At 51.1% G+C, this 22,427-nt stretch overlaps 1 protein-coding gene across 2 annotated transcripts in view; it reads right to left on the reverse strand.

The window, feature by feature from the left end:
- FAM107A (family with sequence similarity 107 member A) overlaps positions 1 to 21,119 on the reverse strand; it is a 79,714-nt gene extending 58,595 nt beyond the window's left edge. For both annotated transcript variants that reach the window (XM_079933337.1, XM_079933334.1), the window contains exon 1: positions 20,696 to 21,119. Coding sequence is in view for 1 of the 2 variants with exons in the window: in XM_079933334.1 (XP_079789460.1) it covers positions 20,696 to 20,719 (24 nt within the window). In the remaining variant the exon portion in view is untranslated. The remainder of the gene's footprint in view (positions 1 to 20,695) is intronic.
- Between the last annotated feature and the right edge of the window lie 1,308 nt (positions 21,120 to 22,427).

Below are 22,427 nucleotides of genomic sequence, written 5' to 3' on the forward strand. Positions count from 1 at the left end.
GACTCCAGCCCGTGGAAACTGTGATAAACGTGTGCTGTCTGAAGCTGCCGATTTTGTGGTAATTTGTTACACTACAATAGAAAATCAGTAGAATGGAATTTGGAGAGAGATCTGAGTTTTATTTCTGCCTCACCTGCCAGCAGTGTGACCTTAACGTGAGTCACATCACTGCTCCAAGCCCCTAGCTTTTTCCTTTATGAACAGGTGCAGACTTGGGAGAATTAGAGCTAACGCACGCAAAGCACCCAGCACGGGGCCAGCCTGGAACACAGTAGATGCTCAATAAATAGCAGTTAAGAGTTATGCTTAATTTTCTTCATTTTTCTAAATTTTTAGTACTTATCATGATTACTTTGATATATAGAAAAGATAATTTTGCTTCAAACAATTAAGGGGATTTACTTATCTAAGAACACAGAGCTGGTCAACAGTAGAGCAAGATGACCGCCTGAGAATCCCACGCGGGTCTCTTTCCCAAACATCCCCTTCCTCATACCTGGAGTAACAATAGCAGCCCAACAACAACTACCCAAAGAGCCAGGCACCTCACCTGTACCAAACGTGCAAGGTGTTATCATTATCCCCATTGTATAGATGAAGATGAAGAAACTAGGGCTCAGAGAGGTTGAGTCACTTGCCCAACGTCCCACAGCTGCCAAGTGGCAGAGCTGGGATTTGCCTCCCACACCTGCAAGGAACCACCCAGTCCACAGCATCCAAACCTGGCTTGGATTCTCCCCCAGACCCCCGTGGGGGGTCTGGGGGACAACAGGGCTTTCTGGAACGGGGCAAGGCCAAGGAAATCAGCAGCAAGGCCTGGCCCCAGATCCCATTACGCCAGGGGAGATCGCGTTTCCCCCGATCTGGCGCCATGAGCAGGGCAGAGAAGCGGGCAGGCAGCCACTTCCCTGGTTATTCAAGTAGAAAATTACAGGTGCCCAGAATAGCCTGGGCATTCTTTTATTTATGAATAACCAGTGAGTCCGTGGAGCTGGAATGGGGGCTTACATGCGTTTTTTCCACTGGCCACGTTCCTGAGATCTGCAGGGTTCCCTAGCTCTCTCAGGGGACTCTCTCACAAGCTGGGGCAACTGGCAGGATTGGGCTGTTTTCAGGACACGGTCATGGGAAAAGGAGAGACCACCATGTCCTTCTTGCTTCTTGCTGTGTGACCTTGGGCAAATGGCCTAGCCCTTCTGGGACTTCATTTCTTCTGCAAAATGGGGTGAGTCCTAAACTTACAGAAATATTTTACTTTCTTCTGAGCATAAAATTAACACTTGCTCATTGTCAACAATGTAGAAAGTGCAAAAAAAAACAAAAAACCACCACACACAATGACCATTATATCCCATCATCCCTAATTAAGATAATCAGGGTTAACATTTGGTATATATCCTTCCAGTCTTTCTTTCTATGCATATGTAAAAAAATGACGGGTAGAGCCCAATCCCTGAGCCCCTGTGCTCTAGAAATGGAACCCTCGCTTGCAGTCAACAAATATTAGTCAACCAGTATTTATCGAGCACTGCCCCAGGCCATGGGGTGGCTTAGAAGCAGGTTACCTCAACACCCCCCGACGTTCTGCTCTACAGCCCTCTGCAGACAACCCCCAACCCCGAGCCACCTGAGGGGTTGGTGGGAGGGAAAGCCATTTTGCAGGACTCAGACACAGATGTGAGGCCTGGAGTCTCCTGGCAGGACATCCCCCAAGCCTGATGCACAGACAGGCTGGCCTGGGCCTGGCTTGTTGACCCCTGACTCTCCTCCCTGGAGGGTCAATGTGGGAAGTTGCTGCCCTCTCCCGGGGCTGTGTCTTGACTAGTTAATATGTGAAGCGCTGAGAAATGGCACCTGACACGCAGTGGGCGGTCAATATATCTTAGCTGCCTCTATGACTATTACATGGTTATTATCCCTAGTTGGGAGCTAGACAGCCTGAGGCCGTTCCCTTGTGGAGACTGATTTGTACTGAACTTGAGGAAACAGCAGCTGAATCACTTGCAGGATGGAAGTCATGACAGCACTAACGACAGCCACTTCCTTTTATCAGGCACAGCACTGGGGGCCAGATGCTCTGCAGAATCATCTCACTTGCTGCCTACAGACAGCACACTAAATGGTTATCTCTAGTCCCCATTCACGGATGAGGAGACTAAGGCTCAGAGGTGTTAAGTAACTCTCCCAAGCCCACACAGCTGGCAGGTGGCAAACAGGGACTTTATCCCAGGTTTATCCAATGCAGGATCCCTCATCCAGGAGGCTCAGTCTGTTGGGGTGAGGAGGTCCCGGTCCCTGCCCCCAGGGAGCTCACCGCCTGGTGGCAGAAGCCCCAGTTTGGAACTTTCAAGTTCCTTGAGTTTGCTGAGGGTTAGGGGGAGAAAGCTGTGGGCTCTGGATTTAGGCTGCCTTTGTGTAGATCCCTACTCTGACATCTCCTAGCCCTGTCACCCGTTTAGGTGTGGGGCATAGTAAGTGCTCGGTAAATCCAACTGCTAATAAGTTATCACTGATATTGTTCCCAGAGGACTTACTGAAATTCCAAGGGCCCCTGCGTGGCAGGCAGAACTGGGGCTCCTTTCGCTCAAGGAAACTTGGGCCTTTGCCCAGCATTTGGGCTTGGTTGCTTTGTGCCCGACAACGCTGTCCTCAGTCTGGGCTGCTGCATACACGAGCCCCAACGTGAAAAGAGGTGGCTGCACAGCACGTGGCTCTGCCCAAAGACCCCCAGCATCCGCTCCATCCACTCTACTTCCCCCTCCTGGTCTGAGATCAGCAGAATTTTGACAGCCAACCTTGTACTCCCAGAGAGGGTGCTGTTCTGAGCAGGTAGAGGGGTAGCTAGTGTGGTTTCAACAGGACCAGCCAGGCCATGATAACATTCGCCCACCTGGATCAGGCAGATAGTCTTCAACCAGGCAGATCTTAACTTTCCGCAGCCTCTCTTTACGGGCGGGTACCTGGTAGAAACTCAGCCCAGAGAGCCATGACAGGTTGATCTAGAGAAGCGAGGGAACTGCTGCTTCAGGGCTTGCTTCCTGGCTCTGGGAAGCACTGCCACACTGGGCAGTGATGCTGGGGCAAGTCCATGGCTCAGAGAGTGGGCTTTCAGACGGCTGCCTGCCTGGGTCTGATTCCTAGGTTCACTGCTGACCTGCTGTGTGACCTTGAGCCAGGCACCTAACCTCTCTGAGCTCAGTTTCCCATCTGTAAAATGGGGATAACAGTAATGCTGACTTCATGGGGTTGTTGTGAGATGGTACCTGGCACATAATAATTACTAATTAAATGGGATATTATTTCCATGAAATGAAGTTGTTTAAAGCCCTATGGGTCCCAGTTGCCAAACTGCTCTGTATGAGAATGAAGAATGAGACAAGTCACATTCTGCAGATTATATTTTCTGCAGCTGAGGTTCTTGTCTCTGGGAAATGTTGTCCCTTAAGGACCTGACATGGCCATGCTCCCTCTTCTTAGAGAGTCTGCACATCCTCATGTACACATAGCATTTTGTACCCTACTTCGCAGAAGTAGGCCTAAAAGTGGAATTTATCCCAAGGAAAGGATAAACGGTATGCACCAAAATACATCTAATAGGATGTGGTAGTACACAAAATAAACACCCCCAAATCAAGGATTGGTCAGGCACATTGTGGCAGGTCCCTATTAGCAGAACATGATGAACCCATGAGAAAGGAACTGACGGGAAAGGACGGGCGTGATCTATTGTGCAGTCTGGACAGCAAGTCCTAAGAGAGCTTGCTTATAACACAGGTGACAACGTGAGCTACAGAGTCTGAAAGGATTCGCACCACGTGTCAGCAGTAGTTATACTGGACAGAAGAATAACGGGTGATTTTCTTTCTTTGTCTTTTCTGTACTTTATGATTTTTCTATAATACAGTATTTGAGTATTAAATAAGAAAAATTTTAAATTAGAGGAGCAAAGTCCTCTTTTTAAAGTGATAAAGATGGAGTGTTGTGGAAAGTTTGGAACACAAAGAGAAAAACCCCAATTCAAGTATTTCCTTCCCCTCATGTTTACCATCACCCATCTTTATGCACTGCTGGGAGTCAGTTTATCTGACTGCACTAGCAGCCGTGTGCAGTCTGTTCCCCCATAGGAAGCACATCTGCTGGACCCTCCTCTGACTCCTCGGCCATCCGTGGAGCACAGGAGCCCGTTTCTGTTGCTCTCCCCCCTGCCCCCATCACCGCCTCCACCCCTGGGCTTCAGTTATCTCTTCGGAGGACACATACTGCTGATGGTGGCAGCTCCACATCGCCAGCCCGCCCGGGGGAGCCGACCGACTCTGATCCGATAAAATAACGAAACAGAAATAGTAGCCCTTTGTTGAGCCCTTACAGTATGCCAAGTGCTGTGTTCCGTAGGTTCTGTTATGAACCCATTTCACATGTGGGAAAGCTGAGGTCAAGGAGGTAGCCAGGGTCACAAAGCTAGTGAGCAGGGCAGCCAGGAATCAGCCGAGGTCCTCCTGACTCCATGGCGCAGGCCCCTAAGGCGGCGCTAACACTGTCTCCACCAGGCTAACCTCAGACTTGCACGCCCAGCTCCTTGGCCTGCTTCCCCGGGCCTGTCACCCTGTGGCCTCCACCGTCCTCGCTCCTACAGCACTCACCCCCGCCCTGGCCCTACCCAGCTTCTGCCTCTGTCTCTTCGCCTGGAACCTTGTCACCCTCCCCTTGGCCCGGCTCACTCCTCCAGGGCTCTGTTTAGACAGCACCTTCTCTGGGAAGCCTTCCCGGATGCCCTTGCCCCACCTCCCAGGGTTGGGCACCCTCAGGCCATTCCCTCCCTGTGAGGGGGTAAACTTGGGGGAGGCCCGCTCTCTGCAGGAGACTGTCCTTACACTGCCCTCCCAAGGAGCCTGGCCTCCCATGGCTGCCCCGTCCTTGCCCTGGGACGCCGGAGCCTTTGCAGGGCAGAAGGCAGGAAGCTTCAGCCCTTACGGCCAGTCCAAGGTCTGCATGTCACATCTGACCCAGACAGCCTCTGGCGCAGCTCCTGCAGGTGTCTGCCGCCCCTGGGATGCAGGCCTGGGCTCACAGTGCCAGTGGGCAGGACTGGGCCAGCAAGGTCACCCTGAGACATTTCTCTCTCTCTCTCCAGTGTTCACCTGGGTGAGGCATCTCTGGAAAAACTGCCACTGGAACTTTCCACTGACTCTGGCCTGGCTCTGGAATGGCAAGATTCAGAGAGGGAGCCCGTGGTCATTTCAGGCCCGAGTCCCTTACCTGCTCGGGCCCAGTCTAGACCCACAGAGAGGAGATGTCTGTAGCACATGGGCTCAAAATAATTCCAGTGCCACCAGGCGCCGGCTGTGGGATTTTGGAGCCCGCTTAGGATATTTTTTGCGTCAGTGTATGAGTGGATTGGCCTTTAATTTACTTTTCTTTTACTGTCCTTAGTGAACTTTGATATCAAAATTATTTTACCATAAAATGAAGTGGGGTGTGTTCCCTCATGGGGTTTTTTTTGTGTGTGTGTGTCTGTTTTTGTTTGTTTTTTTACACTAAAAGACATTTCAAAAGCTCAAACATACTTAAAAACTTTTCAAACAACTAAAAAGTTGTAGATTTTGAAACGATCACTATTTATCAAAGACGCATTTTTAAAGAGGAAAAACTGAAGGAGGCAAGAATATACAATGGACACGAGCAAGACAGCCGCCTTACTAAGTAATGCTGGGAAAACTGGACAGCCACCTGCAGAACAGAGACCAGAATATTCCCTCATACCACGAACACAAATAAACTCAAAATGAACTAGAGACCCAAAAGCAAGACCTAAACCACAAAACTCCCAGGAGAGAACACAGTCAGAACACCACCTGACACGACCACAGCAATATTCCCCTGGTCTCCCAAGGCAAAAGAGACAAAAGCAAAAACAAACCAGTTACACCGAACCAAACTCAAAAGCCCCTGCACAGCAAAGGAAATCATCAACAAAACGAACACAACCCACTGAATAGGAGAAAATACCCACAAACGACACGACCAACAAGGGGTCAGCATCTAAAATGTACAACAGTTCATACAACTCAACACCCAAAAAGCAAACAACCCAGTCAAATAATGAACAGAAGACCTAAACATTTTTTTCCAGAGACAATATACAGCTAGCCAATGGGCACATGAAGAGACTCGCAACATCACTAATCATCAGAGAAATGCAAATCAAAAGCACAATGAGATAACACCCCACACCTGCCAGAATGGCCATCATCAAAGTCAACGAATAACAAATGTGGGCAAGGACACGGAGAAAAGCGAACCCTCCCCTCATACACTGTTGGTAGAAATGTAAATTGGTTCAGCCATTATGGAAGACAGCATGGGGGCTCCTCAAAACTAAAAATATAACAACTGTATGATTGAGCAACCCCACTCCTGGGTGTGTATGTGGAAAAAATGAAGACACTAATTCGAAAAGGTAAATGCACCCCAATGTTCCTAGCAGCACCATTTACAATAGCCAGTAGATGGGAGCAACCCAAGTACTCATTCACAGACACATGGATTATGGTGTGGGGTATATATACACAATGGAATATTTCTCAGCTGTAAAAAAGAATGCAGTTCAGCTATTTGCAGCAACGTGGATGGACCTAGACAGCACCATGCTTAGTGAAATAAGTCAGATGGAAAAAGACAAACGCTTTGGGCTTCCCTGGTGGCGCAGACGTTAAGAATCCGCCTGCCAGTGCAGGAGACATGGGTTCAAGCCCTGGTCCGGGAAGATCCCACATGCCGCAGAGCAACTAAGCCCGTGCACCACAACTACTGAGCCTGCGCTCTAGAGCCCGCGAGCCACAACTACTCAAGTCCGTGTGCCTAGGGCCCGTGCTCCGCAACAGGAGAAGCCACTGCAATGAGAAGCCTGCGCACCACAACGAAGAGTAGCCCCCGCTCGCCACAACCGGAGAAAAGCCCGCGTTCAGCAATGAAGACCCAACACAGCCAAAAATAAGACTAAAAAAAAAGACAAACACGATAATGTCACTTATATGTGGAATCTAAAAAATAAATGTATATAGCAAAACAGAAACAGACTCACAGATGCAAAAAACCGACTAGTGATTACCAGTGGGGAGAGGGAAGGAGGGAGGGCGGTGGGCTACACCCGGCAGGCCTGCAAGCCTTGTAGTTGGCCAGCCTCGAGAGCGCGAAGAAAGAGCCTGGAGACAGTGACAGAGACATCGAAGGCTTATTGTGTAGGGGGTCTTACATGTCTGAAGCAAAAGGTCCTGGAGCCACACTCCAGCCTGTAACGCACGCAGGCAGGTCACGGCAGCCATCTTTGCTATTCAGGGAAGAAGGCGGCTCACATTTATAGGGGAATTGACGGTCAGGTTAGTTCATCAGTTACCAGGGAAACCAGCAGCTGGGACATATCCCGCACAGCCCCTCGGGTTAACGAGCATCACGAGGGCAGATGTTTCCCTTTAATAAGCGAGCAGGAGGAGCCGTTCTGGCCTAAGGATTAGATCAATCACGAGCTAAGCACGTTCACGTGAGCAGGTGTAGGTGAAGCCGGGGCTGGTCGAACGGGGGATGCACAGAGAGCAAGAGAACAGCCATCTCGAGTGGTCTGACCGTACACTTCACCCCTACATACCCTGCACGACCCTTACCACCTTGGCCTTCCTCCTACAATCCCTGGGGTCGGGTATGTAGAGGTGCAATGCAGCCAAATACAAGTACAAAACAAATGCAATACAGAGTCCAAGGGGTGGGCAGACTTTGGAGTCAAGCGCTTACTGAGTCAAGTTTTCATGCAAGTCCAAAGGAGGATGTCAGCGGCATCTCGCTGTAGACCCAGCAATCATAGCAGTGAGGCCACCACTGTCGCCCAGTTGCTCAGACTAGGGACAAAATGTAAGATGTTTAAGAGGTGCAATGCAGGGAAGATCAAGACCATTAAGCAAAATACAAGCACTAGCAGCATTCTGAGATAACACCACCCCTGCCAGTGGTTTTGTCTGGCCTACGGTTCCATACCACCTGTCCACCCTCAGGTCCCACAGCCAGTGCCAGATACTGAAGCGGTGGTAAAACGACTGACCACGGGGTTGATAGAATGTTGCCTTTCTCCCGTAGGGGGCTCAGATTAATTACCTTAGTAGTCTTATTTGTGGCCGGGGTAGAAGACAGGTGAAATCTGTAAGCGCCTTTCTAATCTTACTCCTCATGGGGCAGCAAACCCAAACCACCAGGGGTTTACCTGCCCATCCCAGGGCCATTTTATGTATTCGCCTGGGGGTAGATCCTGCAGCAAGGGCAGGCACTGGGACCATTGCTCCTGGGATGTGTCCACGTGTGGAGAGAACGGGTTTCCCATCTCAGCTGTCGTTTAAGCAGTCCATTCATCCTTTCAATTAGCCCAGCAGCAGTGGGGTTGTAGGGTAGGTGGCAATGCCAGCGTATGTCACTTTTATTGGCCTGTGCCTGAACTTCATGGATGGTAAAGTGGGTTTCTTGGTCACTTTCAATGTTCATGGGGGTCCTTTATATCGGGCACAGCTGTTCTAGACCCCCAATGGTGGTTTTGGGCATTGCTGGACAACTTGGGTAGACCTTTTGTAACGTCTTCCACCTGTTGTAACACATCACAGACGGCGTATAGCTGTTTTCCGTTATACTGTATCATTGCTCTGCCCCTTCCACAGGTGGGACCAGGAGCCCAGCGGTACTCTTATTATTTTGCCATTGTCACAGGCCCCAACCAACCCCTTCGGGGTAACTGGCCACGTCCAATTCACAAGCCTATCCCTGAGTTAATATCCCTAAAGCTTGTGGCTGTAGTTGTTTAGGGGTGGTGGGTTGGGAGTATGCTTGTCTTACCCAACCAAATAACACCCAAATATCTGATAGATAATCCAGGTCCTTGGGTTTTGTCTGTATGTACCAGCCATCCCTCGTGCAGTCAGATGAGCCACGAGTACCGGGCTGCTACTTTTAAACTGGAAAGAGACTCTGAGGTTAATAGGAGATCATCACTGTGATGGAAGAGAAAGACATTTCCCATGGTGGTCAGCTGCCACAGGGCCCTACAGGCTAGGGGACGGCCTCCTCGGGATCACCCCCCGCAACTTCCCGTTGTCTTTGTTTTTATTTCCCCACATCTCGCGTGCTCACGGGAATTGTCTCGGCTCCCTGGCTGGCTCACCAATCGTTGGGCTGCACCTCGCAGGCCTTCGAGCCTTGTAGTTGCCCAGCCTTGAGACCGAGGAAAGAGCCCAGAGACAGTGACAGAGACATCAAAGGCTTCTTGGGTAGGGGATCTTACACGTCTGAAGCAAAAGGCCCTGGGGCCCCACCGTGTTCGGCAGGTGGGCAGGCCATGGCCACCATCTCCCTCCCTCATTTGCTATTGCCTAGATGACTTTGTATAAAACCAAACTGATGAATAGCTTTAAAGTTTAATAGAACTCCCCTATAAAACTGATGGGCTGATGGTGTCTTTGTGGAAGATTAACTCCTGATTTAATTTCTTTAAGTGTTATTAACTATTCAGGTTTTTTATTTCTCCTTAAGCCAATTTTGTTCAACAATATGTTTTAGATGTTTCTAGAAAGTTTAAAGATGTACGGGCATAAAGTCAGCCATATCATTCTCTACTGTCTTTTTTAAAGAACCAGCTTTTGGCCGTATTGATCTTCATTATCATATATTTGTTTTCCACTTCTTTAGTTTCTGCTCTTATTTTTATTTTCTCATGACTTCCACGTTCTCTGGATTGGTTCTGTTGTTATTTTACCAACTGCTTAACTTTGACATTTAGCTCATTAAATATCAGCCTTCTTTTCTGTCTACACTTAAAACTATAAACTTCTCCTTCAATTCTATTTTGCCTGCATCCCACACATTTTGATATATAGTATTTTCATTATCGTTCAGGTCTAAAGATATTGTAGATGTGTACTCTGATGCATATGATTCTTTGGTATCTGGACTTCTTTTGTAATCTAGAATGTGGTCAATGTTTGTAAATGCTCATGAGTGCTTGAAAAAAATTTATAGCTTTCTAAATATATCTTTTACATCAAACTTGCTGTTTTTTAAAAGGAAAGCAATAATGAGATACCAGTATACACCCACCAGGTTCACAAAAATTAAAAAGCGTGAAAAATAGAAAATATTGGTAAAGATGGGGGGGTAACTGAACACTTATATACTGCTGGTAGGAGTGTAATTTGCTATAACCACCTTGGCTTTATTTTGTAAACATGCAAAGCGTGCAGAATATGCCCCCCAAATATGCTACTTTGGCATAAGGATTATTTTGAGCTAAAGACACTTGAAAAACAGCAGATGTGAGAAGGGCCCGCTGACCTCTCCTTTTCTTCCCGAAAGCAGGAGATAAAACTCCCTTGTGAAAGATGCCTTTCTTATACCAGGAGGAAAGAAACATTCTTATCACCAGAGACAAGGAATTGAGGGCAAGAGAAATCTGTACAAACAGATCTTGTTAAAATAACTCTTATTTTCCTTTAGTGCCACCCCTCCCCCATTTATTTCAGTTACTTTTCCACAATTGCTATTCTTTATTCAACCAGGTATATAAGCACTTGGACCTATCCACTTCTGGAGTCTTCATTTTCCTATGGGGACTCCCACGTACGTGTAAAATCCTTACACTTTTTTCCTGTTATTCTTTTTTGGGTTGATTTAATTCTCAGGCCCAGCGGAGACCCTAAAGGTAGAGGTAAAGTTTTGGCAGGTGAGAATGTATGTGCCCTCAGATTCAGTGACCCTACTTCTAGATCCACACCTGAGAGACATATGGGCACACTGAGATATGCAAGAAAGTTCACAGGAACATTTTTTGTAACGGCAGATGTTCTGGGAACAAGGCAAGTGTCCACCAACAGCAGTGTGGCTAGATGATTGTGGCATATTTAAACAATGACACACTATACAACCTGGCAAATACCTTACAGATGCACACAGCAAAGTGCACCAATCTCAGGAACATACGGTAAATGAAAAAAACAGATTACAGACAAATACGCCCATCCCATTTATGCAAAGCTGGAATCTCAACAGTCTAGAACCTAGGGATTCTGGGATGATGTCTGGGAGGGAAAGAGGTGTCCTCTGAGAGGGGAAAGCAGGGGAAGCATGGGCAGAGGCCCGGGGTCTTCCCGGGTAATGGCTGGCCGCTTTTTTCTTTAGCTAGTGGTTAGATACACGAGTGTTTGTGGGTCATGTTTTGTTATACCTCATATATGCATGTTTTCCAAATAATCTTTTGCTGTTACTTAATATTTAATCAAAATGATTTTTAAAACTTAACAATTATAATAAAAAATTTCGTTTACCTATCCAAAACTCATCTCTGAGGAAGAATGTGACAGATATTATGCAAGGACCAGTTCATTCCATACTATCGTCCCAGGAAAGACTGAACCCAGTTATATAAAAGGACCCAAGAGGGATTCTGGAAGAAAGAAAAGAACTAATCTCAGGTGTGACCTCACCTGGGGACTCCTGAGGGCAAGGGCTGAGGCTGGGTGTTCTCGGGAAGGTCCTGCTTGAAAGAGCTCCCAGGCCTAAGGATTTAGAGTATCTGGGTATGGTTCCCTAAACAGGGGCTTCTAAACATAGGAAGCCCGTCGCTCCCAGATCAGGCCTGGCTGGGCCAACTGATGCGATGCGCTGAGATGAGCAAGGCCACGTGCCACACTTGCTCTCGTCAGCGATGTTCCTGGGAGTGGGAGCTCCCAGGACACTCCTCCCTGCAAGCCTGAGAGTTTCTTCTTGATCCCCTCATGGACTTTGAGCACCAATGCAAGTCCCAAGCTTGCTGGGTGTCAGAAACTACATCTCCATCGTTTTGAGGTCCTGCTCTTTCTTCCTCTGCTGCAGGGCTGCTAGAGGTAGAGGGCTTACGGTGGTGGGAGTGGGGTGCTAAGATATCAGGAGGAGGCCGTGGTCCCTGGGGCCATCTCCATGTTCACATCCAACTGTAGTATGGTAGACGGTACAATTTGAATTTTCAATTTTATGGCAGTGGATGGTGAAGGCCTGTGTGAAGGGCTCCTTTTTCTAATTCTTGTTGGTCAACCGTTCAGCGCGGCCCGTACTCTCTGTCCCCCTGGGCTGACCGTGGCCCTGGGACTGGACTGGGCTCTCCTTCATACCCCGGGCCTGAGGCAGCCTCTGGCTCAGAGTGGATACTCAGGAAATATTCGTGAGTTCCCTGGATGGTAGCTATGGATTCATTTATTCATTCATTCATTCACTCATGCCTCGTGTATGTCACCTAGCAACCAGAGGGAGTGACGGAAGGTTCCTGCCCTCATGGAGCTGACATGCTGCTTGGGAAAGCCTGATATGAAACAGTTAAAGAAATAGCCAAGTAAGTTCTGTGAAGCGACTGTAGGACTGGGGACCACGATAGGGGTAGTTTAGCTGGAGGGGTCAGGGACAGCCTCTGTGCGATGAAACCTGAAGGAGGTGGAGGGAACAGCAGAGACAGAGGCTCTGAGGTGGGGAAGAGCTTGGCTTGTTGGAGAAACATGGGCAGTGCAGTGTGGCTGAAGCGGAGTGCGTGAGAGCCAGCATCTCAGGAGACCAGGCCGGAGCGAGGCCACAGAGGGCCCGGTGGTTGTGGATTTCCCTGTAGCTGCTCATGAAGAGTTTTGCTCAGAACAGAGGATCAGATTCTGAATCAAAATAGATTGCTCTGGGTCTCCCACGTGGGAAGCCACTGCAATGAATGGGCTCTAAAATGAACTGCAGTCCCTGGAAGAGCAGCCAGGAGAGAACAAACAGGCTCCAGCTAGAGTGACATGTAACTTCAGGTGGCTAAGAAGGGGTCCAGGGGTCCAGTGAGGTGAGGGTCACAGGTATGGGTTGAATTGTTTCCCCCCAAAAGATACGTTGAAACCCTAGCTCCTGTACCTGTGAACGTCACCTTATTTGGAAACAGGGTCTTTGAAGATGTAATCAAGTTAAAATGAGGGTGGGCCCTGAGCTGATACAACTAGTGTCCTTTCAGGAAGAGGAGAAGAGACACAGACAGACACACGAGGAGAACGCCACGTGACAAGGGCAGCAGACTCTGGAGTGATGCGTCTACAACCGAGGCCAGAAGGCAGAGAACGGAGTCTCCTCCAGAGCCTTCAGAGGAAGCACGGCTCTGCCGGCACCTTGATTTCAGGCTTCCAGCCTCCAGGACTGTGAGAGAACACATTTCTGTTGTTTTCAGCCACCCAGCCCTAGGAAACCAATACGTCACTTCCCAGTGCCTGTGATTAGAGTCTCCATGGGACCCTTACAAATGCTGACCTGATGGCAGGACTCCCCATGAAGGTTTGCCCCATCGTACACCCCAAAATGCCCCTAAGGTGTTCCCAAGAGCTCAAGTGCATAAGGAACGCCTGTGGGCACCTCCTGGCTTCTGGCTGAGTTCTGCAGGCTCTGGGCATGACATCCCTTGTGGGATGCCCCCGGGCCCGTCCTGAGTTTCCTTGGGAGCAGGATGTCACCAAGTCCAAGCCAGCCTCTCTTGGCTTCCCTGGGGCGGCCTCGCTGATTGTTTTTGGCTCCCCTCGGACTTTAGATGAAGAAGAAAAGCTCCAGCTCCTTGCCCTTTCCCTCTGCCCCAGGCCTGAGATCTGATCTCTCGCTTGAACAAAGCCCCTCGTTCATGTCAGCTGGGGAGACACAGTGTTCTGAAAGCAGATCCCTGGGCCCCAGCGAGGGAGCTGCTTCTGGGCTTCTGCCTTCTCAAAAGCTGCCTTTTGATTTGGTCCCTCCTGCCCCACCTCCAAGCCCTTTCACCATGGAAATTAAACTCTTCTGAACTTTAAGGCCCTTCTGCTGCTGCTCCCAGCGGGACTGGAGCAACCACCGGCTAGTAACTCTACCCGCAAGGTGAAGATTCATTCTGGCTGGAGGTGCAGTTTCATCCTGACGCGCAAAAAAACAAGTCGAGGAGAACGTGGGCTGAAGAGCCAGAGGACCTGGGTTCAAGTCCCAGCTCTGGCGCTTGCTGGCTGTGTGAACGCGAGCAGTGAATTCACCCTCCCTGTATCTGGATCTTTGCCTTGGTGAAATAAGGGCATCCGTACCTCTGTTGTGAGGATTCTGTGGGAGCTCAGTTATTGGAAAACTTTCTTATTCTTCTTCAGGAAGTGCCTGTTGTACAGATGAGAAGTTTGGAGGCCTGAGAGGAATTGGGACTCCTTAGGCTTCTGAACCATTCGGGGTGGGTTCAGTCCCTCCTGCAGGCGTAGACCAAGGTCCAGCTGTGCTGTGTGAAGTTTTCGCAAGCCCTTAGCTTTGGTGCATGTGGGAGGAATCTAAAGGCCAGCCAGGAGCTTCCCTGACTGCTCCCCTCTCTTTGCGGCCCCCCTCCTGTGCCCTGGGTCCTCTGTGTTCCCCTCATCAGAGCACCCGGCACCGGCCCTGTCATTGCTGGTGACTCATTTCTCTCCTGCTGGGTTGTGCACCCCTAGGGCAGGGCCTGAGTCCTGTTCACTGGTCTGTCTCTGGTGCCTGGGACCCTGGGACCCAGTAGGTGCCCAGTCAACATTTGTTGAGTGAATGATGAACAATCAATGAGGGATTTTGCATTTGGCCAGGAAACTGTGCAGGTGGAAGGTCTGTGTGTGTGTGTGTATGTGTGTGCGTGTGCGTGTGTGTGTGTGGTGGGCAGGTGGAAGTGGGGTGGGGAATCCGGGAATTTGGGTCAGAGACTTAAAATCATTGGAAGGAAAGGAGGGGACGTGTGGGAAGAGCGGAGGGACCCAGGCCGTGTCCTTCCCACTAGCCCGAGGTTCTGTGTGGATCCTCCGTAAGCTTGGCCCTCAACCCCACCCTCAAGTCACTTCCATGAGGACCCAGACTCCCTCTCTCCTTCCCTTCCTTCCTCAGTTTGTTGAGCATCTACTATGTGCTAGGTACTGGGGACACAGTGGGGAGTCAAACATTACACTCAATCTCCCTTCCCTCAGGGATAAATCATAGAACGAAGTATGAAATTGCAACAGCGGTCAGCGCAGTAGAGAGAGCTTTGAGAGCCTAATGGGTTTGTCCTAGTCCACAGGAGAGCGGTGGTGCAATGGGGTCCCCGTAGGAGCTTTATTCTCTTCTGATCTCCCTGGCCCCTTCCCAGCTACCCCTGCTAATCCTCCAGATTTAGTAAAACATGCGGACCTAGTTATGCAAATGCAGCTCTGAGACAAGCTTGCCCCTTTCCCTGCTTATCTAAGCCCCTTGTCCTGTGTGGACATTTGAGGTCCATGCAGGGAAGGCTTCCTAGAAGAAGTGTCACCTGAGCTGGCATCTTTCTTTCTTTCTCCTTCAATGTCTTCCCCACCCCAGCTGGACTTCCAGCCGTAAAGACACACAGGGAAAGTTTCAGTCTTGGAAAAGGTGATTGAAGGGCTTTAAGTGATGGCACTGTGTAATTACAACACTCCTGCCTCTCGGCAGACCTAACCAGGGCCTGTGCACAAACCTCCAAAGGCAGAGGGGGAGATGGATTTCCATCCCTACGAACCCATACACTCATTACTTTTGTGCAGTGCCCAACCCGTATATCTGTTCAGGCAATTCTTGAACCCAGCTTGGGGAAGCCAGGGGCAGAGGAGAATTAAAGCTCCATTAGGTGGCCCTGGGGGACAGTAAAACTGTGCCCTTTTCCTGCTTCCAAAGGTCACTCCGCCTGCCTTCAAATGCCCCTTTCTGCTGCCCAGAACGATGAATCCTTGAGTGTCGCTCAGCCATGACATGGGCATGGCAGCCTCTGCCTTGCTGGGCTGGGAGGGCTGAAGGGAAGCATGTGAAAGCACCCAGCATAGGGGCTGGCAGGGTCGGTGCTCAGAAACTGCTATCCCTTCGCCTCATCTTCCTTCACACCTTGTGATGGAATGTCTGTCAGGTGTGCAGTCGGAACTCAACACACACCGGCCCTAAGAACACTTACAAGAGCAGGTGGGCAGGTGCTGGACCGGGAACTCAGGGAAGGGCTGGATGTGTGGATAGCAGCTGGGAGTGCCTTCCAGGCAGCCGCTGGTGTGAGTGGAGCCTGAGAGGCTGGAGGGATGCTAGGAGGTGAGGGCTCAGCGAGGAGCAGACCTCTGTTTTGGTGGGGGTGAGGAGAGGGCCTCCCGACAACCTTCTCCTCTTGTCCTCAAGCCTCCCACTCTGAGTCCTTTGGGAAGCCAGCGGTGGACTCCCCACGGTGCTGAGGAGTGGGGCGCTTGGCCTCCTTCCCACTCACAGAAGCAGTCTGAGGCGGTGGGCAGAGAGGGGGTGATGGGTTAGTGCGGATGGCGAGGGCCTCCTAACACGGTCCCCCTGCCCTGCTCAGCTGGGGGCTGGTGAGCAGGAACCCTCCCTGGGGCCGGGGCTGGGGGGACCCCTCCATCACTGGTGGGGATAAGTGTTTGGGGAGCCAGTGGAGCCCTGCCAGATGTGTGCCTTTTGGGCTCTATGAGAACGAACACTCCCTTCCAGGCCATTTATCAAATTTAGCCATCTCTCCCATATTTTTTCCCTTTTGTTTCAGCCAAGGAAACTTTCTTCTAACGAAGATGAATGCAAAGCACTGAGCATCTTGGCAACATCAACAGAGTCGTTCAGGGAAGTGAAAACCCTGGGTGGTGCTGAGTTTGGAGGAATATTTCAGAGAGTGCTAAGTGTCCTAGCCCTCAAGGGGTGTCTGAGGCCTGTGGGAGTTGCTTTTCCTGGACCCCTTGATGCCCAAGGACCTACCACCTCACTGTCGCAAGGACTTAAAACAAGGCTCCATCCAGGACATGTTGCCTGCACTCATCTCTCTAGAATCAATGCATGCCCAACTGGCCAATGTTTGCAGCTTCTGGAATGTTCCAAACAGTTAGATACATTGCTTCCATGTATTGAAAATGCCTTCATTTGATCATTGCAAAAATCCTGAGTGTGGCTTGGGTACCTACTTTGTAGATTAAAAACTGCTGAGTTCAAGGGAAGTTCGTAACTTGCCCAGGATGAACAGAAGCGGCAACGTCTGTGTTTTGACTCTTGGTCCAGCACTCTTTCTGCCTCACCCTCAGACTTTTCAATTTCTTCCCATTCTCTCTGTTTACACCATGGTCAGAGACACCACCATCACCTCTCCCTCTGGGTGGGGCACTATGATCAAATGCCCAGCATCCATCTTCCCCTCTCACATTGAGTTTTGGGGGGATGACATTGGGGGATTGATCTCCAGCCCCAAGGGGTCTCTCGTTGGCTCAACCAATCATAGGGTCCCACTTCCATCATTTGCCAGCAGCAGGTTCAGGATTCCAGGCGAAGCCAATGCCCTTGGCATTCCCCAGGGGGAAAGGGCTGCTTTAGGAATGGGCATGTGACAATTTGAGCCAATGAAATTCAAGAAAACCTTGGCTGTGGGTTTCTAGAAAAAGTCTTTGAGACATTACTGAGCCATTGGATTTCCACTTAGGGAACCCAATACATTTCCTTATTGTTTCGACCAGGTGGGGTTGGGTTTTCCACTCCTTGCAGCAGACAGCATTGTAAGTGAAATCCAAGTTATGGGGATTTCAGCAGCCACCTCCAACCTGGAGTCCTCACACCCAGTCCCCATGCTGCAGCTGGAGGTGGTCTTGATGCTCATCTGACCAGTCAGCCCCGTCTCTACTGTCACATGGGCTGTTCCCGCCTATCATTATTTGCCTGCCTGTCAGTCTCCCCAACTAACAGAGAAGGCTGTGAGGGCAGGGACCATCCCTTTCCATCCCTGGCTCAGTTCCCAGCACAGGGCAGCAGGTACCCACTTAATAGTCTACTGCGGAAGGCTGGGGCCGGAGAGAATGGAGATGCAGTGGACAGAGTTAGGTACCAGGAGAGAGTGCATTTAGTGGGCAGGAGTCATCTCCAAGGTGCAGCTCCATCCCCTCTTCGTGGTGCTGGGGAAGGAGCTCCATGGCCTCTCTGGAGCTGCCAGGCATTGCAGAAATGCCCTGGTCCTGGCTGCATGGCCCTGTGCAAGTCCTTCCTCTCTCTGGCCTCAGTCTTCCCAGCTGTTCAACGGGGAGGGGATTGGGCCACATCACCAAGGGTTTTCCAGAGCTGTTATGTTGTGACTATGATTAAGCCATAACTATGGGAGGGGGTCTGGGGATCTCCTGAGGACACTAGGGTGCACTTTACGGGACAAGCCAGTGGGAGAATAAAGGCATGGGTGATGAGGATTATATTCCACATAGCAGGCCTGTTACACATCACACAAAGACCAGTGGCGCTGTTGCTTCCAGAAAGAGAGAGAGGTGGGCATGTTGGGGGTTGGGCGGGGTTGGTCCACAGATGGAGGACTCTCCAGAGGGGGCCTGGCCTGGGCTTGCTCACAGCCTTTGCTCCAGGCTGGCTCACCACTGACCCTCTGGGGGAAGCACGTTTGCTGGATTTCAGCTTTTACATCTGCCATTGGGTTTGATATTGATGCCCTCATTGGCTCAAAGGAAGAGTTGTGAGGCTCAGAAGAGGACGCAGGTACGCGAGGATCCAATTCAGGGAGAGACAACATGGACTGAGTGCCTGTTTTGTCCCAGGCATGACATCATTTAGGTTTTACGATAATCTGAGGATTATTATCTTTTGTTTACTAAGGAAGAATCTGAGACTCAGAGAGGTGCGTTGACTTGTTCAAGGTTACAGAGGATGTGGAGGGACTGACTCAGGCCTGTCTGACTCTACAGATCCTGTTCCCAGTCACTGTGCCCTGCTGCCTTCTCCCCGGGAGGGCTATCCCTGGGCAGGAGAAGGGCTTGGCCCAGGAATAGGTTTGGCTTTCAACCTGGGACGAGTTCTGACTGACCGGTATGGGAGTGGGATGCTGTGTTGAGGACTCTGAAGCTGTCTAGACTTAGTGGGAAGGTGTGCAGGGATGGACTGTGATGTCTCCACGGATGAAGAAATAGGGAGAGGTAGTACGTGAGCTATACTTTCCCATTCCTGGGCTAGACCTTGTTAGGGTCTTTTCTAGGCCTGGGAAGCTGGCTTGCAAGATGACTCCCCGCCTTCATATTCAGCACAGATAGGATCTAGAGACTGAGCTCATTCTCCTCTGGGAGAGGAAGAGTGTTCCTGAAAGAGGGGATTGGCTGGGGCCAGGGCTCAAGGCTTGGCTGGGAAGGCAGCTCTGGGACTCCCCGGGGCTTTGTCAGATCATCGACCTGCCCTGACGGCAGGTGACCCACACTTACCCCTGCAGGCAAGAGTGAGCATTGCAGGGGGGTAGCGAGGGCGGGGAGTGACGGCCCCAGAATATCAAGCTTTTAGGGTAAGGCTGCCGGGAATGCTGAGGGAAGGCAGCAGATTCCAGGCCCGACTCCGCATGTGAAACAACGGGAGGTGGGAAGCAGAGGCCAGCACTAGGAGGTCCCTAGGGGTTATCTAGCCCAACACTCCCATTTTGCAAATGGAGAAACTGAGGTCCAGAGTGCTTCCTCCACGACGTCCACGATGTGTTTTTCTTCAAATTTAAAAAATGTGGGATGCGCTGGGTTGGCAGAAAGTTTGGAGTCAAGCAGAAGGGAATTCAAATCCTGCCCTTTGTCCCACTAGCTGCATGACCCTGGCTAAGAAATCACGTCTTGCCTCTGAGCCTTAGTTCCCTGCCTTTAACGGAATAGGTCATCACGAGTTGGCCGAGGACTAGAGCCTCCGTGTGTCGGGCCCTCTGGGTGTCAGGCAGCACGATAAGTACTTTACCGGCATTATCTCACGGAACCTCCCATGAGACGGGTACCAGCCCCACTTTCCAGGTGAGAAGCTGGGATCCAGAGGGGCTTAGTTCCTCACCGCAGTTATTAGGAGGAAGAGCTGGGATCTGGGATCGCAGTCCCGGCCAGTGTAGGCTGTGAGCATGTACCAGAATCCCCCGGGAGCCGGTGAGTAAACTCAGATTCCCCCTCCCTCCCCAGAGGCTCGGACCTGGGAGGTCTGGGTGTGCCCTGAGAAGGCGACTGTTAAACAAGCCCCCCCCCCCATCTTAAACGCTGAGGCAGGGGGTCTACAGACCTTATTTTCAGAAATGCCGCACTGGCTGTGTTATCTATAGCCACCCCCTTCCCAGTGGAGATCCCAGACTCAGAAGGTGATGGATAATAATATGAAGAGAATTCTATCAACAACAGATTAGAGCTTGTATATAGCCCCCTATGTGCTAGGCACTCTTTCAAACACTTTCCATGGTTCTTTTAATTCTCACGACAAGCCTCTGAGGTCGTGGCTACTATTGTCCTCACTTCACAGACGAGGAGCTGAGTTACAGAAATCAGTAGCAATTGGTTGGCCAACTTAATTACAAGGATAGTTATTTTTTCTCTTGCTCCTGCACCCACCTGGGCCAGGCTCCCCTGGCGCTCGGGGAGGGGCGTCAGGGAGCCTGTATGCAGGGCAGTAAAGAGGTGTGTGTGTAGAAGACCAGGGAGGGCTGGGCAGCCCAGGTCTGTTTCAGAGATGGAGAGATCCGACTCCAGCCTTGCCCTGAGCCTCAGCCAGGTTTCTAGATGCGAATCTTAGCTGTGAGCTCAGGGAGGGAGGCCGGTGGGCAGTGCCCAGCTGAGGCTCCGGGGAGCCGGCGGGCGGTGGGTGAGGGCTCCCACCTGGCTCACGCAGCCTCCCTTCCCGTGTCCAGGGCCCCAGCAGGACCCTCAGGGGCTCCTACCTTCTTCCCCTGGGCAGCTCCCATGGCACGAAGAGGGCGCCAGGCCTGGGGGTCCTCACTGCGGTGCTGTCTCAGGAGCCGGGGCCCGAGGGGTTCCCTGGGCCAGCGCCCCCCGTCCTCCGGCGGCTCATTCTTCTCAGGCACAAAGGCGGCTTTCACAGCTGCTCTAAGCCGGCAGCTCCTCAGACAGGCTTAGGGTGATTGATCCTGACCGAGGGGCCCGGTGTCCCCGGGCGGCCACATGCCCTCCTGGGGTCCCTGTGGCTTCTCAGGGCTTCTCCTGCACCCCCGCCCCTCTCAGGAGGGGACACTGAGGCAGTCGGGGTTGGGGAGAAGCAGAGCGGTCCTCTGCCCTCTGTAGCCGGCAGCTCGGCAGGCGGGTGACCTCTGGCGGCCCGGCGGGCAGGCCTTGACCTTCTCGCCAGCAGACTGGCCCAGACGGTGGAGGCTGCGTGGGGCGGCCGGGGCGGGGGATCGGGCGGGCTTGTGTGGGGATGTGACCTTCAGGCTGCTCAGCCCCATTAATAATAGATCTCAGAAGACACTCGGGACCGGGGCTCTCCCCGAGCAGAGACGCTGCGAGCAGAACCCTTCATTCACCGGGGCGGCTGTCCAGGCAGGGCGGCTGGTCTGGGCTCGGGCCAGGAAAATACCTGGAGGCCGGCTTCCAGGCTGGGAGCCAAGCTCTCAGCATCCCCCCGCAGTCACCCTCCTCCTCACTTCCACCCCTTTCTCTCTGCTTGTCGCCAGCCTGGAGCAAGATTCAGGCTGGAGTCACAGCTCTGTTCCTCACGTGATTTGACCTCTGAGCCACAGGTTCACCTGTGTGCGTGGGGTCAGATAACCACAGGGCACGGGGCTGCTCTGGGGGCTAGAAGGGAAGGTGGGTGCAGCTGAAGCCCTCGTCTTGTTACAGCTTAAATCAGATCCCGTCACTCCCTGCTTTATACATCTTCCTCTTGACCAAAGCGGACTGACAGTGGTCCCACCCAGTGGGGCTGTGAGGGTGAAATGAGGTAATTCACGTAAAGCTCTGAGCAGAGGATTCGGACGACAACAATTCTCCATAGACTTTAGATGCTGCTGTTATTATGCTGTTAATACTTCCAGTGATTAACTCACTGCCCACCGCCAAGTCCCGGGTAACCAGTTTGATTAAGCACAATACCCTTTCCCAGGAGCTGGGCGGGTGAGGAAACCCTGGCACCATTCCCTTTCTTCCAGCACAGTGCCTGGTGCAGTGATGATTTATGACACAGACGATTTATGAAATGGCAGTTGGTGGTGAAGAGTCAAGGATTAGGTATTCTAGATCCAACTTTGCCCATAGAATGGACTCCCCCCTGGTCCATGAGGTCTGATTTATCAAGTGTTGCTTGCCTCTTGGACTTCGTTTCCCACACCCCTATCTCCCCAACAGTTCCTGGTCTTACCACTTTCCCCTTCACCTCAGGACCTTTGCACTTGCTGCTCTCTCTGCCTGAAATGTATCCCATCTCTCCCTGACTCCAGTTTTTGATCTTCGCATGATTCTTTCCTCTTTATCCTTCAGGCTCAATTATCACCTACTCAGAGAAGCCCTCCCTGATTCCCTATTACAAAGTGGCCTCCTGGGCTCTCTGTTTATTATTTATTATAGCACTTGTCAGAAACTGAAATGATCCTATTTCTGTGTTTATTGTTTGTTTTCCCTACCTGAATGGCAGCTCCACGAAGGCTGGGACCTGGTCTG

Source organism: Stenella coeruleoalba (assembly GCF_951394435.1).
Source record: "Stenella coeruleoalba genome assembly, chromosome: 10".
Taxonomy (NCBI): Eukaryota; Metazoa; Chordata; class Mammalia; order Artiodactyla; family Delphinidae; genus Stenella; species Stenella coeruleoalba.